General features: G+C 38.0%; 1 protein-coding gene across 3 annotated transcripts in view; it reads right to left on the bottom strand.

The window, feature by feature from the left end:
- Window positions 1-5,108: 5,108 nt before the first annotated feature.
- The window catches only part of BACH1 (BTB domain and CNC homolog 1), a 31,232-nt gene continuing 21,815 nt past the window's right edge, over window positions 5,109-14,525 (bottom strand). For all 3 annotated transcript variants that reach the window (XM_075770339.1, XM_075770332.1, XM_075770349.1), the window contains 2 exons: window positions 13,934-14,140; window positions 5,109-8,714 (listed from right to left, as the gene is read on the bottom strand). In XM_075770339.1, the coding sequence (XP_075626454.1) occupies window positions 8,253-8,714; window positions 13,934-14,140 (669 nt within the window). In that variant the 3' untranslated portion in view covers window positions 5,109-8,252. The remainder of the gene's footprint in view (window positions 8,715-13,933; window positions 14,141-14,525) is intronic.

The following is a 14,525-nucleotide window of genomic DNA, read 5'->3' as shown; positions in this document are numbered from 1 at the left end:
GTGTTAGCATCTGTGTGTTACTGAGTTTTCAAGTATTTTATCAATATAAACAATTAAGAACTGCACAAAGCTTCAGTCTACAACTGAAATGCCAGCTTGTAACTTCTTCATTCTTTAATATTTGGCTTAATCTGGCATGAAGACATCAACACGAATGATACTACCATAATTTCTCAGGAAAAGAATTAAACAAAGGCATCTATTTTATCTCAGCTAAGTAATTCTTCTTTGTAGGCAGCGCTACATTGCATCAACCGAGCGCTGCAGCTGATGCTACGTAACATGTGTAAAAGCAAATCTTTTCTTCCAAAACTTGGTTTGTTCCCTTTGCCGATACCAAACACTTGGTATCACCTGATACTATCTGGCTTGTTTGAGAACAGCATTCTTCTTCTTCAGAGCAGCATGCAGGAAGAAGAGAGTCCACCAAGAAGGGGGAAAGAGGGAACAGAATCCTCCTCAATTTGGTGGAAATTACCTCGTCGTGCCTTGCTATGTGCAAACTGGCAAGATCATAATTTCTTGACCATAAACTAGGGATGCTATTAGATCGAGTCTCTTACAGCAAAGCCAGATAATTTAGGAAATAGTAGCTTGATGTTTTAAAGCATAATCTATTTCTGTCTCTATTTAAAAGGCCCAATGCTGGCACAGAATTTTAAAACTTTGTCTCTTAGAAAATAAGTAATATAAGCTCCTTGAACAAACAGGACATTTACTATTAAAAAGGTGCTAAAGTGCTGTTAGGCCAGGCCCCAAGGCAAACTTCACTGTACTCTCCTCACCAGCTTAGCTATATTCACAATGTGGAAAGCCTCAGGAAATACTTTGTTAATTATTTTTACTGTCACTCTCATTTCTGTCTTGAATTCAAGTCCCTAACATACAATACGCTTCAAGAATGAGAAGTTACAAGCAGCATGCATGCTTTTGGCATTCAGACCTGAATTCAATGTAACATCATCAGTAACAAGTATGCTGCATTTGCATCTCTAATCAGTTGAAATTAATAAGGTATTAAAAGCCATAGTTTGCAGGTTGAAAAACTAGATATTAACATTTATCTTCTAAATTATTTTTAAAAAAATTATTTAAGTTCACTTTTCCACTAGTTTTGGGGTTTTTTTTAAACCAACAAGTCCCAATTCAGCTGTTCTTGCCTTGAGCAGCAGCGATGCAGCAGGCAGGATCATGCTGCCATCTGTAGTTTACAGAGAACAGACTGCAGTTCAAACTGCAAAAGAAATCCTTGGATATACAGGTACATTTGTGGAACAGGAGTGATCCGGGCTTCTCAAAAGACGAGCAATCGAGAGAGAGGCACAGACACATTTGATGGTTGGACTTGATGATCTCAGAGGTTTTTTTTCCCACCTTGAAGACTCTATGATTTGTGTGCTCACATTCTAGCCCGGTGAGCAAGACTTGTGGCCTTATTGAAAACATTGGCCAGACCCAGGCTGGATTAAATCCTAGTTGGCTGCCCTTCTCCCCATCACCCCCATCCCAAATCAACAGACCTTTTTGATGAAAAAGTATCTGTTCACATCACGGGCACAAATAAAAGGAAAAGCAACAGTACCTCAGCACTTTGGAAAATTAGATTTTATTTAACTGTGTGAACTAGAGATTTGAGAATCTAAATTACATGCATAAGATTCTCACTAGCCCTTATTTTCATGACAAGTATTAGCAGGTTGGAAGAAAAAAAGTTACAGAAATAAAATCTCCACATCCCAAATTATTCAGGGATCAAGATTCTTCTGTTCTCACAGGGGGTCATCATAAAATTACATACTTTTGCAGAAAGCTGAGTTTTTAGAAAGTGAAAATTGTGATAAATTTCCATGAAAATGAAATTGGAAACCTGTTTTCCTGTTAAGAAAATAATGAAAAAGTTGTTTTTTTTTTAAATGCAGAAATCCTGTAAATTACCAATTTTTGTCTTCCAGAATCTGTCACTTCCTGGTTTTATTTTCTATGGTGGTGTTTTGGGGTGGGGTTTGGGTTTTTTTATAGGTTTGTTTTTTTAAAAAAATTAAAAGCTAAGAGAACAAAGAAGTTCCTTGTTTAATTTAGTTCCGACTGAAAGCCCAAAAGCAGATGACACTTTTACTGATGTCCTGTGTAGGCATTACACTTTCATTTTGACCTTCTAATTTTGGAAGATTATGAAATCGCAGATAAATCAGTTTTTCATTAGCAAAAAATGTGCAAGTTACAAGAAATCTTAAATTACTACTAGAACCTATGAAAACTTGTTGATAGTTTTCATTTGTACTGGTTTGTTTTGTTTTGTTTTTTAATACAGCAAGAAAGAGAAAGCTGGGAGCTTTTCACTGGCTGTTGCGCTCAGAAAAAGCTTCTCACCAGCTGAGAGGGGAAGAAACCGCTACATGCACACAAAGAATGCTTCTATCTGCTAACTGCAGCTCAAGACTATCCACAAGCAAATATTCAGCTTCTAGAGAACTTTATAACATAACCTCAAGGGTTCCTAGAGAATACGGACCATGCAATGTGGTTTTCTCTGCTTGATGTTGCCAGAATGAAGTATTGTATGAGCTGTCCTGTTCCTCGGTTTCCTCTCAAATACGGATCCAAACGCAGTCAGGAAAACGGTGACACAGCCATTAACTCCTATACGGATGGCACAGCTTAAAGAACTCCAAGTGCTCCATGATGTCTGTCAATCCAGCTGACTAACAGATACTGGCATTTCTAATGAGTTCAGGGAAATTATTATTATTCTTTATATAGACAGATTAACTACTCAGTACACTAGTTGGTAATAATACCTTTAAGTGTGAAGCAATATTAGCAATATATTACAGAATAAGTAAACCTAATATTTAGACAATATAATCCACCACCAAACAGAGTTATGTTTAGTCCAAATCTGGAGCTGGTTTTGCCCTCCCGCAGCCATGCTATCCCTGCTCACAGCCAGAATGCTTAACGGGTGAAGTGTTTGTAGGTAGCAAGTTAAAACGTTGTCCTAAAAACTAAAATGAGATTATAGCTTATCTGGTACTTTGCAAATCCTGTTACTGGGTTATCTCATGTCCCTTAATCAAAATCTCTTTGGAACAGGGACTATTCGTATGTGTGCCTACAATACCTAGCATATATGAAAGCTTTTTTTTTTTTCTCTAGCATTCTTTAAAAGCCGCACTGTGTTCTGAATGAGCACTATTACACAAATTACTTCTTCCACTGTTCTTCAAAACAGTGGGGAAGGGATAGAAGTGTTTAAAAAACACCTTCTCTAAACTAGAAAAGAAATTGCGTTCTAACATGCGCTCCTGACAAGCTCTACCCTGAATCCTTCCTGGCTCAACAGGAAAATAAGCACTTTTCATTCTTTGCTTTTAAACCTACAACATGGCAAAACATCTCCCAGCAGCAAACGCCATTACCTGGACCTTCCTGCACCACCTTGTTCTCAACAGAAAAGTTTGCTTAAACATCCTGTTCGTTTCTAAAGCTTCAGTCTCTGAGGTGAACACTGCTTTCCCTGCCCCATCCCAGTTATCTAAAGGTGGGGAAAAAAAATGATTGCTAGCATCCACAATCTGTCAAATTAATATCCGCAATTCAAAAAGATTAAAAGTAGTAATAATAATAAAGCTTAAGTGTGGCATAGACAAGTTTAAGAGGCCTGGAGAGCATAACACATGCTTAAATAGGCTTTTATAATATTCTTATTCATGAAGTCTCTCTTATTCAAACCTCTGCTAAACCAGCTAATTTTCCCATCTTCTTTTCCTTTAGTTCTGTCCACAAAAATTCAGCTGGCAGTAAGTCTTAATGTACCAATATTAAAATTCTCCTTTATACATGCTAGTGAATTGCAGCTGTACGCTTTTGAGGCTCATTCTTTTGAGGAACAAAACCAAACCAAAGGAGGAATCAATATGCAAGCAATAGAATATCAAACAGGCATAAAAGTCCAGCTTGTCCAGTCTCTATTTCAGTGCCCAAAAGGGACAACATTCATTTTGCTCTGTAAAGATCGACTATTTTGTTTACATTGAAACAATTGTCAGAAGAGTATTAAAGAAATCTGTGCAAAAGCCGCTTCAGTTAAAGTAGATGCTTGTACCTTCTTTTCAGCTTTTGGGGAAATTTTGCTCTTTTACTTTAAACAAATTTGACTTAGCTTGGTCATGCTCAGATGAAAGCCCAGAGCTCACATAAAGGGTACAAATTATCAGCAGTTCCTCATTTCTTACTTCCTAAAAAAACAAGCCAGAGGCAGAACTAATTGTACGGTACCCACCTCTGGCATAGCTACCTTTTAGCTTTTGTTGCTGTTGTTTCTTGCTGAATGTTAAGAAGAGTTTTAAACGTATCACAGACTCTTGCATCAAGATTTTAAAGTTTTCTCAAAGAGGAACGACACTAACATTCTTGTGCAAGTGAATCTCTTGGCTCTTAAAGTCAACTCAGTAACTAAACCCAAGTGACTACAAACGCCAAGGACAAAACTGTCCTGGAGAAAAGGATACAGCTTTTACTGCCTCATCAACTATAACCAGCCTTTTTTTTTTCCCCCAGCACTTTCCCCCCAACATGACTGTTTGAACTTTTAATGAAGGGTCTGCTAGTGGGATCAAGTTATTTCAGACTTGAAAGTGTCAAGCGCACAGGCTACAAAAACTTCATTTGAAGTAAGGCTTCTAATGAAAAGCTTGCTGAGCAAGGTAAAACAATACTGAAAGGCCAGATCCAGAATTTCACAGCCCACTGTTCAGGAGGTACAGAGGGAGATGAGGATAAATGCAGTTTCTCAAAGGATAATTTTTCTGCAATCCTTCTGATTATTTAACAGATCTACAATTCCTAAGATACTTCTTGAGAAGCTTAATAAACACACACATCATTACAACTTCCCCCATGATAAACCTCAGCCTCGTGCACTGACCTATACTACGCACATAACCATCACCTCCAGCGTTTTCTGGACCCAAACCTACAATATCCCATTAATCAGCCATTTACCTCTTCTCTCCCTTAAAATCATAATATAAAAAATAAATTAGGAAATAAATGAATATCAAAGTTCCCCAGAAAAGAAAACCCAAACAGAACAGGACACAAAAAAGTCACATAAACTTACAGGAAATTTATTCCAACTCAGTAATATTTGCTGCTGTGTGTATTATTTGGGAACTTATAGACTACTTTGCTACTGTTTTCAGAAATGTTTTCGTAGTACTACAGAAGTGAAAAATGCACCAGTAAACACTTTCACTGCAAAAGATTTGTACAAAAAAGAAAAGCCTTGTAGAAAGGATAGTGGTTTTTATTGTAGTCTTAGAAAATATTGAATTACGAAAGATACAAAATCAACTGTTGTAATTATCTGTTTATTTTACAATCTGTATGCCATCATACTCTTATGGCTTTAAGATAGTCTGTCCAAAGTATTTTAAAACATGCTTTAACAAAGTATTTTACAATTTCGAAATTGAGTATTTCTCTACTGGAAAAAAAAAAAACCAACAAAAAACCTCCAAAACATTTACCTGAGAATTCTGTATCATAAAATTGTCATTCATTCTTAACATTTACAAGTTGATGATATAGGCTACAGAAATCAACATGCAACTTGTAGGTCTACTGTATTAAATAAGTCTTTTAACAATGATTTAGATGCAGCTGGTTAGGCAACAACCTACCCTCAAACTTCATCGACTCCATCAATTTCACCCTAGGTTTGTGACATGAGTTTTATCATGTCAGTGACAGCCATGACTTCTGCACGGGAAGCCCTGCACCATTTGCTGGGTGGAATTCAGCCCCCGGCTGACCACTGGACTGCAGGAATGGAGCACGACTCTTTGGTGGATACTCCGGCCTCTGAACTTGGTCATCACTGACCTTGTTTTCCAACATCCATAGCCAAGTGTGTTGAGGGTACAGGCCACTGGATATGTTTAAGTTCCCAGCCAGACATTCTCTACATAGCTGCTCCACCCCTTTATAACAAACATTTAACCCAAGGAATTCCATTTCAGAGTATGTGTACTATTAGGACAATGCTTTAATGTCATTATCCACGTCATTTCAGACTATCACCAGCTTTTAAAGTGATATTATGCACAGACAGTAGAAAGGTTTGGGGCTTTCTTTTTTCTTTTTGTTTTGATTTTATTGTTTCTTGTTGGCTGGCTTTTTAAATAAAACGGAAACTTAGGAGCAAAACACTGCCCAGGGTGGCAACATGGGAGGGAGGCAGGATTAAATTAACCAGGCATATACAGATGCTGGAGAAAAGACCCAGAGAGTTTCATGAGTAATACATATACAGAATCAACATATATAAATGATAGTTATTTAAAAGAATTTCAATTCAATTATCTGACAATATATCCAAAGCAGTAGAACTCTCATGATTTCTGCCATATAGTATTTATTTCTGAATTTCCATTACTGCAAGCACTGTGATTTATACAAGCTATGCTTCATTAACACAAATTTTCCCCTTAAAAAAAGTAATGATATATGATGAAAATCCAAGGATATCACTAGAGATTTGAATCAACTTTCAATCCCATACGTGAGGTAGTGTAGTCACTTGTATTACGCGCTGGTTATGAGACATACTGTTGAAATCTGTCAATTTTTTAATTTTTGTTTTAAATAAGTGGCTTAGTCTTAATATATTTATTAATGCTATGTTACCCATAAGGGGGGGAGTAGAGGGAAGGAGCGGGGGGGGGGGGAAGAGCCTTGCCAAGAACACTCTTTAGCAAGTTTTGTCCCACTACAAGATAAAACTGCAAAGCAGTATTTACAATAGTCCTTTGCTTAGCTGCTGCCTACTGTACATGCACACAAAGACACAAAGAAGTTAATATACATTCTGAGGTAGGAAATGGAAGAATTCCACTGGCTTGTACAAGATTCTTCATGGTTTGTAAACCAGCAAAACCAAAGTCTTCTGTGGTGAGGTTCAATACTTAGTTCTGGTATGAGAATAACAGCTAAATAACAAAGCATCATTGGTATACAATATGCATCCACTGCCATGTAAAAAATCTAAAAAACAGGGATTATTTTTAGTGGCTGAATTTCTCCTTCACAAAGTAAATAAAGGAAATCCCTCCAGCTCATTTCCTTATTATACTTTCTATATGTTTATACTTATAGAACAAGCCATTGAAAACATATTATAGGTTTAGCCATAAAAGTATCCTGAAGACTAAAATTCTAAAATAGATCTTTTACTGGTCCCAGTGATCAGAGAACAAATACATTTGTAAATTTCTTTAGGCAATTAGGCACTGAAGTCAAAGAATTTGGTGCCTGAATACCTTTAAAAAAAAAAACAAACAAACAAACTGTCCTTAAACTTTCACAATACTTTGATTCCAACTTATCACAAACAGCAGCAAGCTTGAAGGTGCTAGGACAGTAAGTCACAATACAGTGATGAATTTTAACAATCATATGGGATTCAGATGCCTGAGGATCCAATGCACACTAATCAAAGAACTGCATTGGTTTCAAACTTCTGCCTTTCCCAGTATATTGTTATTCCTCCCACAAAATTTAGAGAAGAGAGCAGTATGCGGCAGCACCTCCGCTGTTCCAGTTGTCTTAACTAGGTACTGGAGAGCTAAGACAGAGGCCTATGTTCAATAAAAGCTGGCTCTGGTACAGGGATGGGAACAGCAGGAAACAATGAGCTGTTCCAGAATGCAATTGCCTGAATCTCCTCATATTGTCATGTTATCCTAACCCATCTACAAAATAAACATTTACAGAGCTATATATGCTTCTTAAGGTTTGTCTACCGGGAAACAAGAAATCTTAGAGAGATAAGAATTCCAGGTTTGTAAGTCATTGTGCATAAACACCTGCTAGGAGGCTTTTCTTGAGATGCAGAGTGGTGTTAGGTACTGTGGCATAAAATCAGAGTGAAGGCTGCTCTATACCTGAATTAAAGCTTCCTCACAAATAAACGTCTGTTTATCTGTTTATACTTTCCAACAACTTTCCTGAACTGTCCTTGGCATTACCACACAGAAAAAGCTCCAAGGCTGACACATACAAATTACACTCTAGAAATACACAGAGCAAACCCAAAGCCTGCCAAGTAATATAATGACCATGTAATTGTCAATGTAGTTGCAAAAGATAAAGTTTCATCTTTTCTTCCACTTTGTAAGTTACTTTGCAATAATGCTCGATCTCGCTTTTAGTTGCAATGTTGAGAGGCTGGCAATAGGAAGAGAACAGATTCATTCATCTGTAGTGCATTTGTCAGTCATTTGCTGACAGAAGTCTGTGATGCCACCGCTCTGTCCGCACTGTTCCACAAGTGAAGTTTTCTCCAATGTTCTTACAGAAACTGGATGCAGTTCTTGTACTTGATCGTATGTTGTGTCACACACACTTTTCACACACTGATAACAAGAACTCTGCTCGTTTGTAGATGTAACACCTGAAAGACCATCTGCTAATTCTATGCACGCTGGTATCACAAGCTCACTATCAGATGGAGTTGTTCGTTCTCTCTCCGGGAATAAAAATGAAAGTGGACAATCTGAGGAAGAATATTTGGCAAGTATTTGTATTTGCTCATGACTCAAAGCTGCTTCTTTACACACCTGCTGGCAAAGTCCAGTCAGATTCTGCTTTGTCTCACCCAGAGTTGACAAAATGTGGTTTCTTTCCTTCAGCAAGTTTTCCTTCTCATTTTGCTGCAAAATAAAAAAAAAAGCCTTTTAGTCTACATTTTAACAGAAAAACTATGGTTTGTGTTCTTATCAAAGCTAAAACAAGACTGTAAATAATCTGGTCTGCTGAAACAGAAGTAATTTGGCAATAAGAAGGTAAACAGCAACACAATCAAATGCCTATCAAAAGGACAATCCTAACCTCTCTTGCAGTGTCATCAATTCAGCTATTTGAAGTGACTTTTCATAGAATCATAGAATGGTTTGGGTTGGAAGGGACTTTAAAGATCATCTAGTTCCAACCCCCCTGCCGCGGGCAGGGACACCCTCAAGTAGACCACGTTGCCCAAAGCCTCATCCAACCTGGTCTTAAACACTTCCATACAACTTCCACTTCAGACACACGACTTTTTCAAAACTCATGCTGGTAGCCAAAAGAGTAATTTGTAGCTATTAAATGAAAGCTAGCTTGACTTACTATAAATATTCCTAAAACACTATTTCTACAGGGTAACACATTTAAACCATAAACACCAGGTCAACAAAGCATTAAACAGAGCAGTCTTCATACAGATTTAAATTTTAAAAGTTAAATGTTGAAAACCAGACAACACATTTTCACTATTGATACTACTCTGATAGATGACAAATTCAATTCTCAAGAAGTGCAAAGTCCACTGTAGAACAAACAATGGAGTTAAGAAGAGTTTCTAAAGTAAACAGAAAAATATAGGAAAAGCTAAAGAAATAAAGCATGCTAAAATTGTAAACAAAGTATTTTCTCTGCAAATGCAGTAATCTGGTTTGTTTCAAGGCACTGACTAGAACAATGCAAGCTAAAGAATTTAAAAGTGGAGTGACAGAGGAGTGACAGATTAGTGAACTGAAGAGACAAGAACAGAGATGCTACTAGGTAGGAAACCTACTATTGGAACAGGAGAACACTGGTTGAATGCTTGAGTTTTATTCACATAGCTAACATGCTTAGGAGTGGCAGATACCTCTCAGACATGAAATAAGACTGTCCTTGCTCTAAAGAGCTTACAAACTAGCTACATAATGCAAAAGAATTTTCCAAACACAGGGCAGCAGAAGGGATGGCAATTCACTAGTGAATTTCAAGTAGAAAAAGTGGCATTCATTAACAGCTTTTTTCTTTTGCTTTTACTTCAATGTCATGAATTTTTCTGAGACTTCTGATACAACTGGCTGAAGATGAAAGGACATTGCTAACGGAGAGGTCTAATGATGGAAACAAGCAATATCTGGAATAGAGAGAAATGAGGAAATTGCAAAGAAGGACAGGAAAGAAGCAAGCCATAATGAAGCGGTTGAAAGAAAAGGACAAAAATCCCCAAAACCAAACATGTCACACATTCTGAGTTCAATAATTAATTAAAAGAAGAGGCAGAGTTTTGAAGACATACAAAGCTTTAAATAGTTTTTAAGAAATAAATTTTAGCAATAGTGATAATACACAGCCCCTATGATTATGTCAACTCACTCTTAGAAAGTTTACTTATTTTCAGTCCTCTTCAGAACCCCTTTTGCAGGAGAAACTCATACTGCAACCTCTACAACTTCTTTTTGAAAGAACTAACTTTAAGTGGCACTTTGCAAGAGAAGCAGTTGTTGCCAGTCCTTTTTGCCTAAAATGATTAGAAGGAGTGCTTCGCTAATAAACTTCTACTTGTCAGCATACTGAGAGCAACTGTTGCCAGGTCTCCTCATCTCAAATCACGTTATGTACATTTTGAGTATGTATTATGGACTGATAAAATTATCTGGACAGTTAACAAACTTCAACATTCGGAAATAGTTATTTCAGTGTAAGTTCCCTGCCCTCATCTGAAGTTGTTGACAGGTTAATACATTCAAATATTATTGTTCTATTTTAGTGGCATTATGCTAATATTGCCAAGTAATGCCAGCTAGTTTTGAGGTCATAATAATCATCAAACCAAAAGCTCTTTTAATTCTTCTGGTGAATAATCTCTTTAGTTCACACACTTCCTCTCCCTGCTATAGTATATACAAAACCTCAACTACATTTCTTGGATCACAGCTTATAGCATGTCACTCAGTGACACATCCTCCCTCCTCTCGCGCGACAGGATCTTCAGGGGAAGTAGTGCTTCTTGAGGCCAGCTGTCCTTTAGTCTGCTCCCCCTCACAAACCCCATTTTAAAGGTTTGAAGCTAGAAAGCACAAGGAATGTGAACATACACAGGTGCTCTGAAAGAGCTGTTTCTAACAAGCCAACATCTCCTTGAGTGGCCCACATGTATTCTCAAACATAGAACTTTCATGAACAACAAGAACACATAGGTTCACCTGAAGATCAATAAGCAAAGACTATATGAGGGTCAAAAGTGACATTATCAATACAGAAGATCAAGAGAAACAACCAAACTTAATTCTACCACATAACAGATTCAGTACTGAACAGCATTTTTCTTCAATATAAGGAGTGCTTAACATAAGACTTTCAGTTTTACAGAATCACTTGGGTGGGGAGGTACCTCAGTTCTGTAGTCCAACCTCCTGCTCAAAACAAAGTCAGCTCTGGGTAAGATCAGGCTGCTCAGGGCTTTGTTCAGTCACGGCATGAAAACCTCCAAGGACAGAGCATGCACAACCTCTCTGGGTAACCTGCTCCACCTCCTGCCTGTCCCCACTGGAAATAAGTGTTTCCTTATATCCAGCTGAAACCTCCCATTTTACTTTACAACAATGCTTCTGGTTTTCCTCCTGTGAAGTACTACCCCCCTGGGAAGCCAAAGATCTTCCACTCCCAAAGGCTACATGATCTTGAGGACTTCCCCATAGATATGGGCAGGTCGTTATTATATCTCCCCACAGCCATCTCTTCTCCAAGCAGAAGCCGTGTTTTCCTACGCACAGGAGAGTTATTCCAGGCCTGGCCATCCCGGTGGCCTTTTCCTAACCTTGGTGCAGCTTGTCAATGTACTTCTAGCACTAGGAGGGGTCAAAACTGGGCAAAAGATTCAGTCTTACATGTGCTAAGTATAAGAGTACAATCACTGCCCTCAAATCACCTGCTGTGCTCCTGTTAATACAGCCCAGGACATTGATGGCCTTTTTTTCAGCCTGGACACACTGCTGACCCATTCTTGGTTTGCTGTCCACCCAGACCCCCAAGGTCATTTTCAGCAAAACTACTGCCCAGCTAATCAGTCTCCAGCCTCTACTCGAGCAGGGGGTTAGGTCTGTTCCAGATATAGGGCCTTCCCAAGAACACACCACAAATACTATATTTTAATCTGACAGAACAAAAACCTGATAAGCAACAACAAATAGGAATACAAGACAACATGCTGCACATACTGGAAGGCAGGATGAGGAATTTCACCAAGTAATATTTCTTATCAGGCTACAGCAGACAGTATTACCTACCTGTCAAGAGTTTTCAGACTATAGCTACACCATATTATCCTGTCTCAAAACCACATTACAGAGGATACCACAAGAAGATCAAAGACTAACAGGTCCGAGACACATGACTGACCCAGAGAAGCAGGAACGAGGCAGGAGTCATTATGCATGAAGCAACCTGGATGGCATGTGCCACACAACACCTTTCACAGATGTCTCTTCTTCCACCCACATGGAAATTATGCCTAGACAGATTTTAGAGTTTCTGTATTTGTGCACGAGTTACACAAGGTTGATGGTGCATAACATCAGTTGCTGTCAGACATGCTCGACAGCTCTAAACGAGGTCTTTTCAGGGAGTTCTGAAGAAACTTACCTGCTCAGTTGAAAAAAATAAGCAACTAGAAGTAACATCTTTGTGCCTAAAGCATGATTCATAACTCAGACCTCATCTCACAATTCTCAACACTCATTGTCTAGACCCTGCACAGTGATATCTATCAAACAGCAACATTCAACCTGGTCTAGCACAGGTCCATCAAAGAAAGGATATTATATTATGATTATCAATCACTCAGTCAACTACAGGTCCAATCTTGCAGATTAATTTCTAATTCTGCCCCCCCAAGTGTTGCACAATATCGGCAAAGTTACATAACAAACAGAAATGACAGTACGATGACAAAAACAAGCAGAAATTTCTGAACTGTCAGAAATGTGACTTCTCTCTCTAGTCAGAATAATATAACTGTTATTAACACGATCACCTGATTTCCCTCCCTCCCAAAGTATCTTCTTCAATCAGCATACTAAAGAACTTACACTGTCAACTCATCAGGGCTGTACGGCACTGCAGGCCTTCCTTCAAAAATCTATGTCCTTTGTTGCAGAAGTGTATGTAGTGAAAGCTGATGCACCACTTCAGGAAAATAAGTTTCTAGCCCATGGCACTTTGCTCTATTCTCCTTTTCACTCTGCTAATGCACACACCAAATTCATGTACATGAAGCCTAAAACACTCAATACACAAGGATTAAGAGTACAGTAACTCTAAACAACTGAATGATTTAGTGCACATGGTATGATCAACTATGAAACAGAGATGAGGAGGTCAAAAACAAAGATCAGAAAAAAGCCACTCACAATTATTTTCTTGGCAGGAGAACTTCAGATTATCCACGTTTCTCTTAAGTTACATATTTATCTTTTTATTGTCTTTTAAGAAGGACAAATTATATTAACAGATGGTTGCACTGAAATCTGGATGCATTAATTCCTCAGCTACAATCTTGATACAACCACTAAAAAGGCAAGCAGCTTCCTGAGTTCTGCTATATTTTCTGCCTTTCTGCAAGGGTCTCATTTTTAAAATTCAAGACTCGGGAAGGAGTTCACCAGCCCATGTTGATATGTTACAAGAACAATACTTATACAGCTAACAATTGCGTAACTGTAAACTTGATCATGACTAATACCACGAGCTGAAGAACAAAAGCACCAAGCAAGAAAAGCGAAAGAGGCAAAAAACAAAGCAGAGTCAGATGATGGTTTGGGAATCATTCTGTACTATTAAGCTCAATGCTGATGGGCTTCAGAAAAACTGTTCACCAAAAATTATGCTGTGATGCACTTTTACTTGAATGGAAACAAGTCCACAGAAGGAAAAATGTGTATACTTTACAGTAAAGCACAGATCTTGCTATCAAGAAGTCAAGTAAGACTGATAAAGTTTTCTAAGCTTGGGTGGAAAAAGTAGTAAGTCACCTCACTCTCAAACTACTGTCAGATGTCCAGTCAATATGTTTAGAGGAAGACTCAAGTCAATAGTAATGAATAGTTATACATACCAGTTTTTCAATTTCAGATTCAAGATTTTGTATGCAGTCGAGTTTTCTCTTACGACATCGTTGCGCTGCGATTCTATTTTTACTTCGTCTTCGGATATCGTGAATACAGTCTAATTGTTCAGGAGTTAATTTATGCATTTTCAGAAATGACTGGAAGTCATTTCTGGAAAGTGAGATAATCCTTTGTGCATTAAATGGCAGTTTTACCTAGAATGTAAGATACAGTTGTAAATCAAAGGTGAAACTGATATACAGAAACATCAACAGGCCAATTCAAGTTTTCGTTTTAAGCATTCTTCACTACACAGCCCATCTTTCTTCCTAAATCTTAGAGACAAGAGCAAGCTAATGTAGCCATCAGATGAGGTGGATAAAACCCAGGGGTTTCAACTAGATGAGTTCAAGCATGGGCAAAATAATTGAGTACTTTGCACATTTACACTAGATCCTCAAAAGCATATTCAGGGTAGGATGAAATCTATCCGTGTGTGCAGCAAATAATTAGGTGATACACTCTAGGAAAATAAGTTATGGTTAGGTGGTGCACAAAACAGGTGTCAAGAATCACTACTACAGTCTAAAGTTTCCCCTA

This window comes from Balearica regulorum, chromosome 1 (assembly GCF_011004875.1).
Source record: "Balearica regulorum gibbericeps isolate bBalReg1 chromosome 1, bBalReg1.pri, whole genome shotgun sequence".
In the NCBI taxonomy this organism is placed as follows: domain Eukaryota; kingdom Metazoa; phylum Chordata; class Aves; order Gruiformes; family Gruidae; genus Balearica; species Balearica regulorum.
Note: the sequence above shows the minus strand (reverse complement) of the source record. Positions and strands in the feature narration are given on the sequence as shown.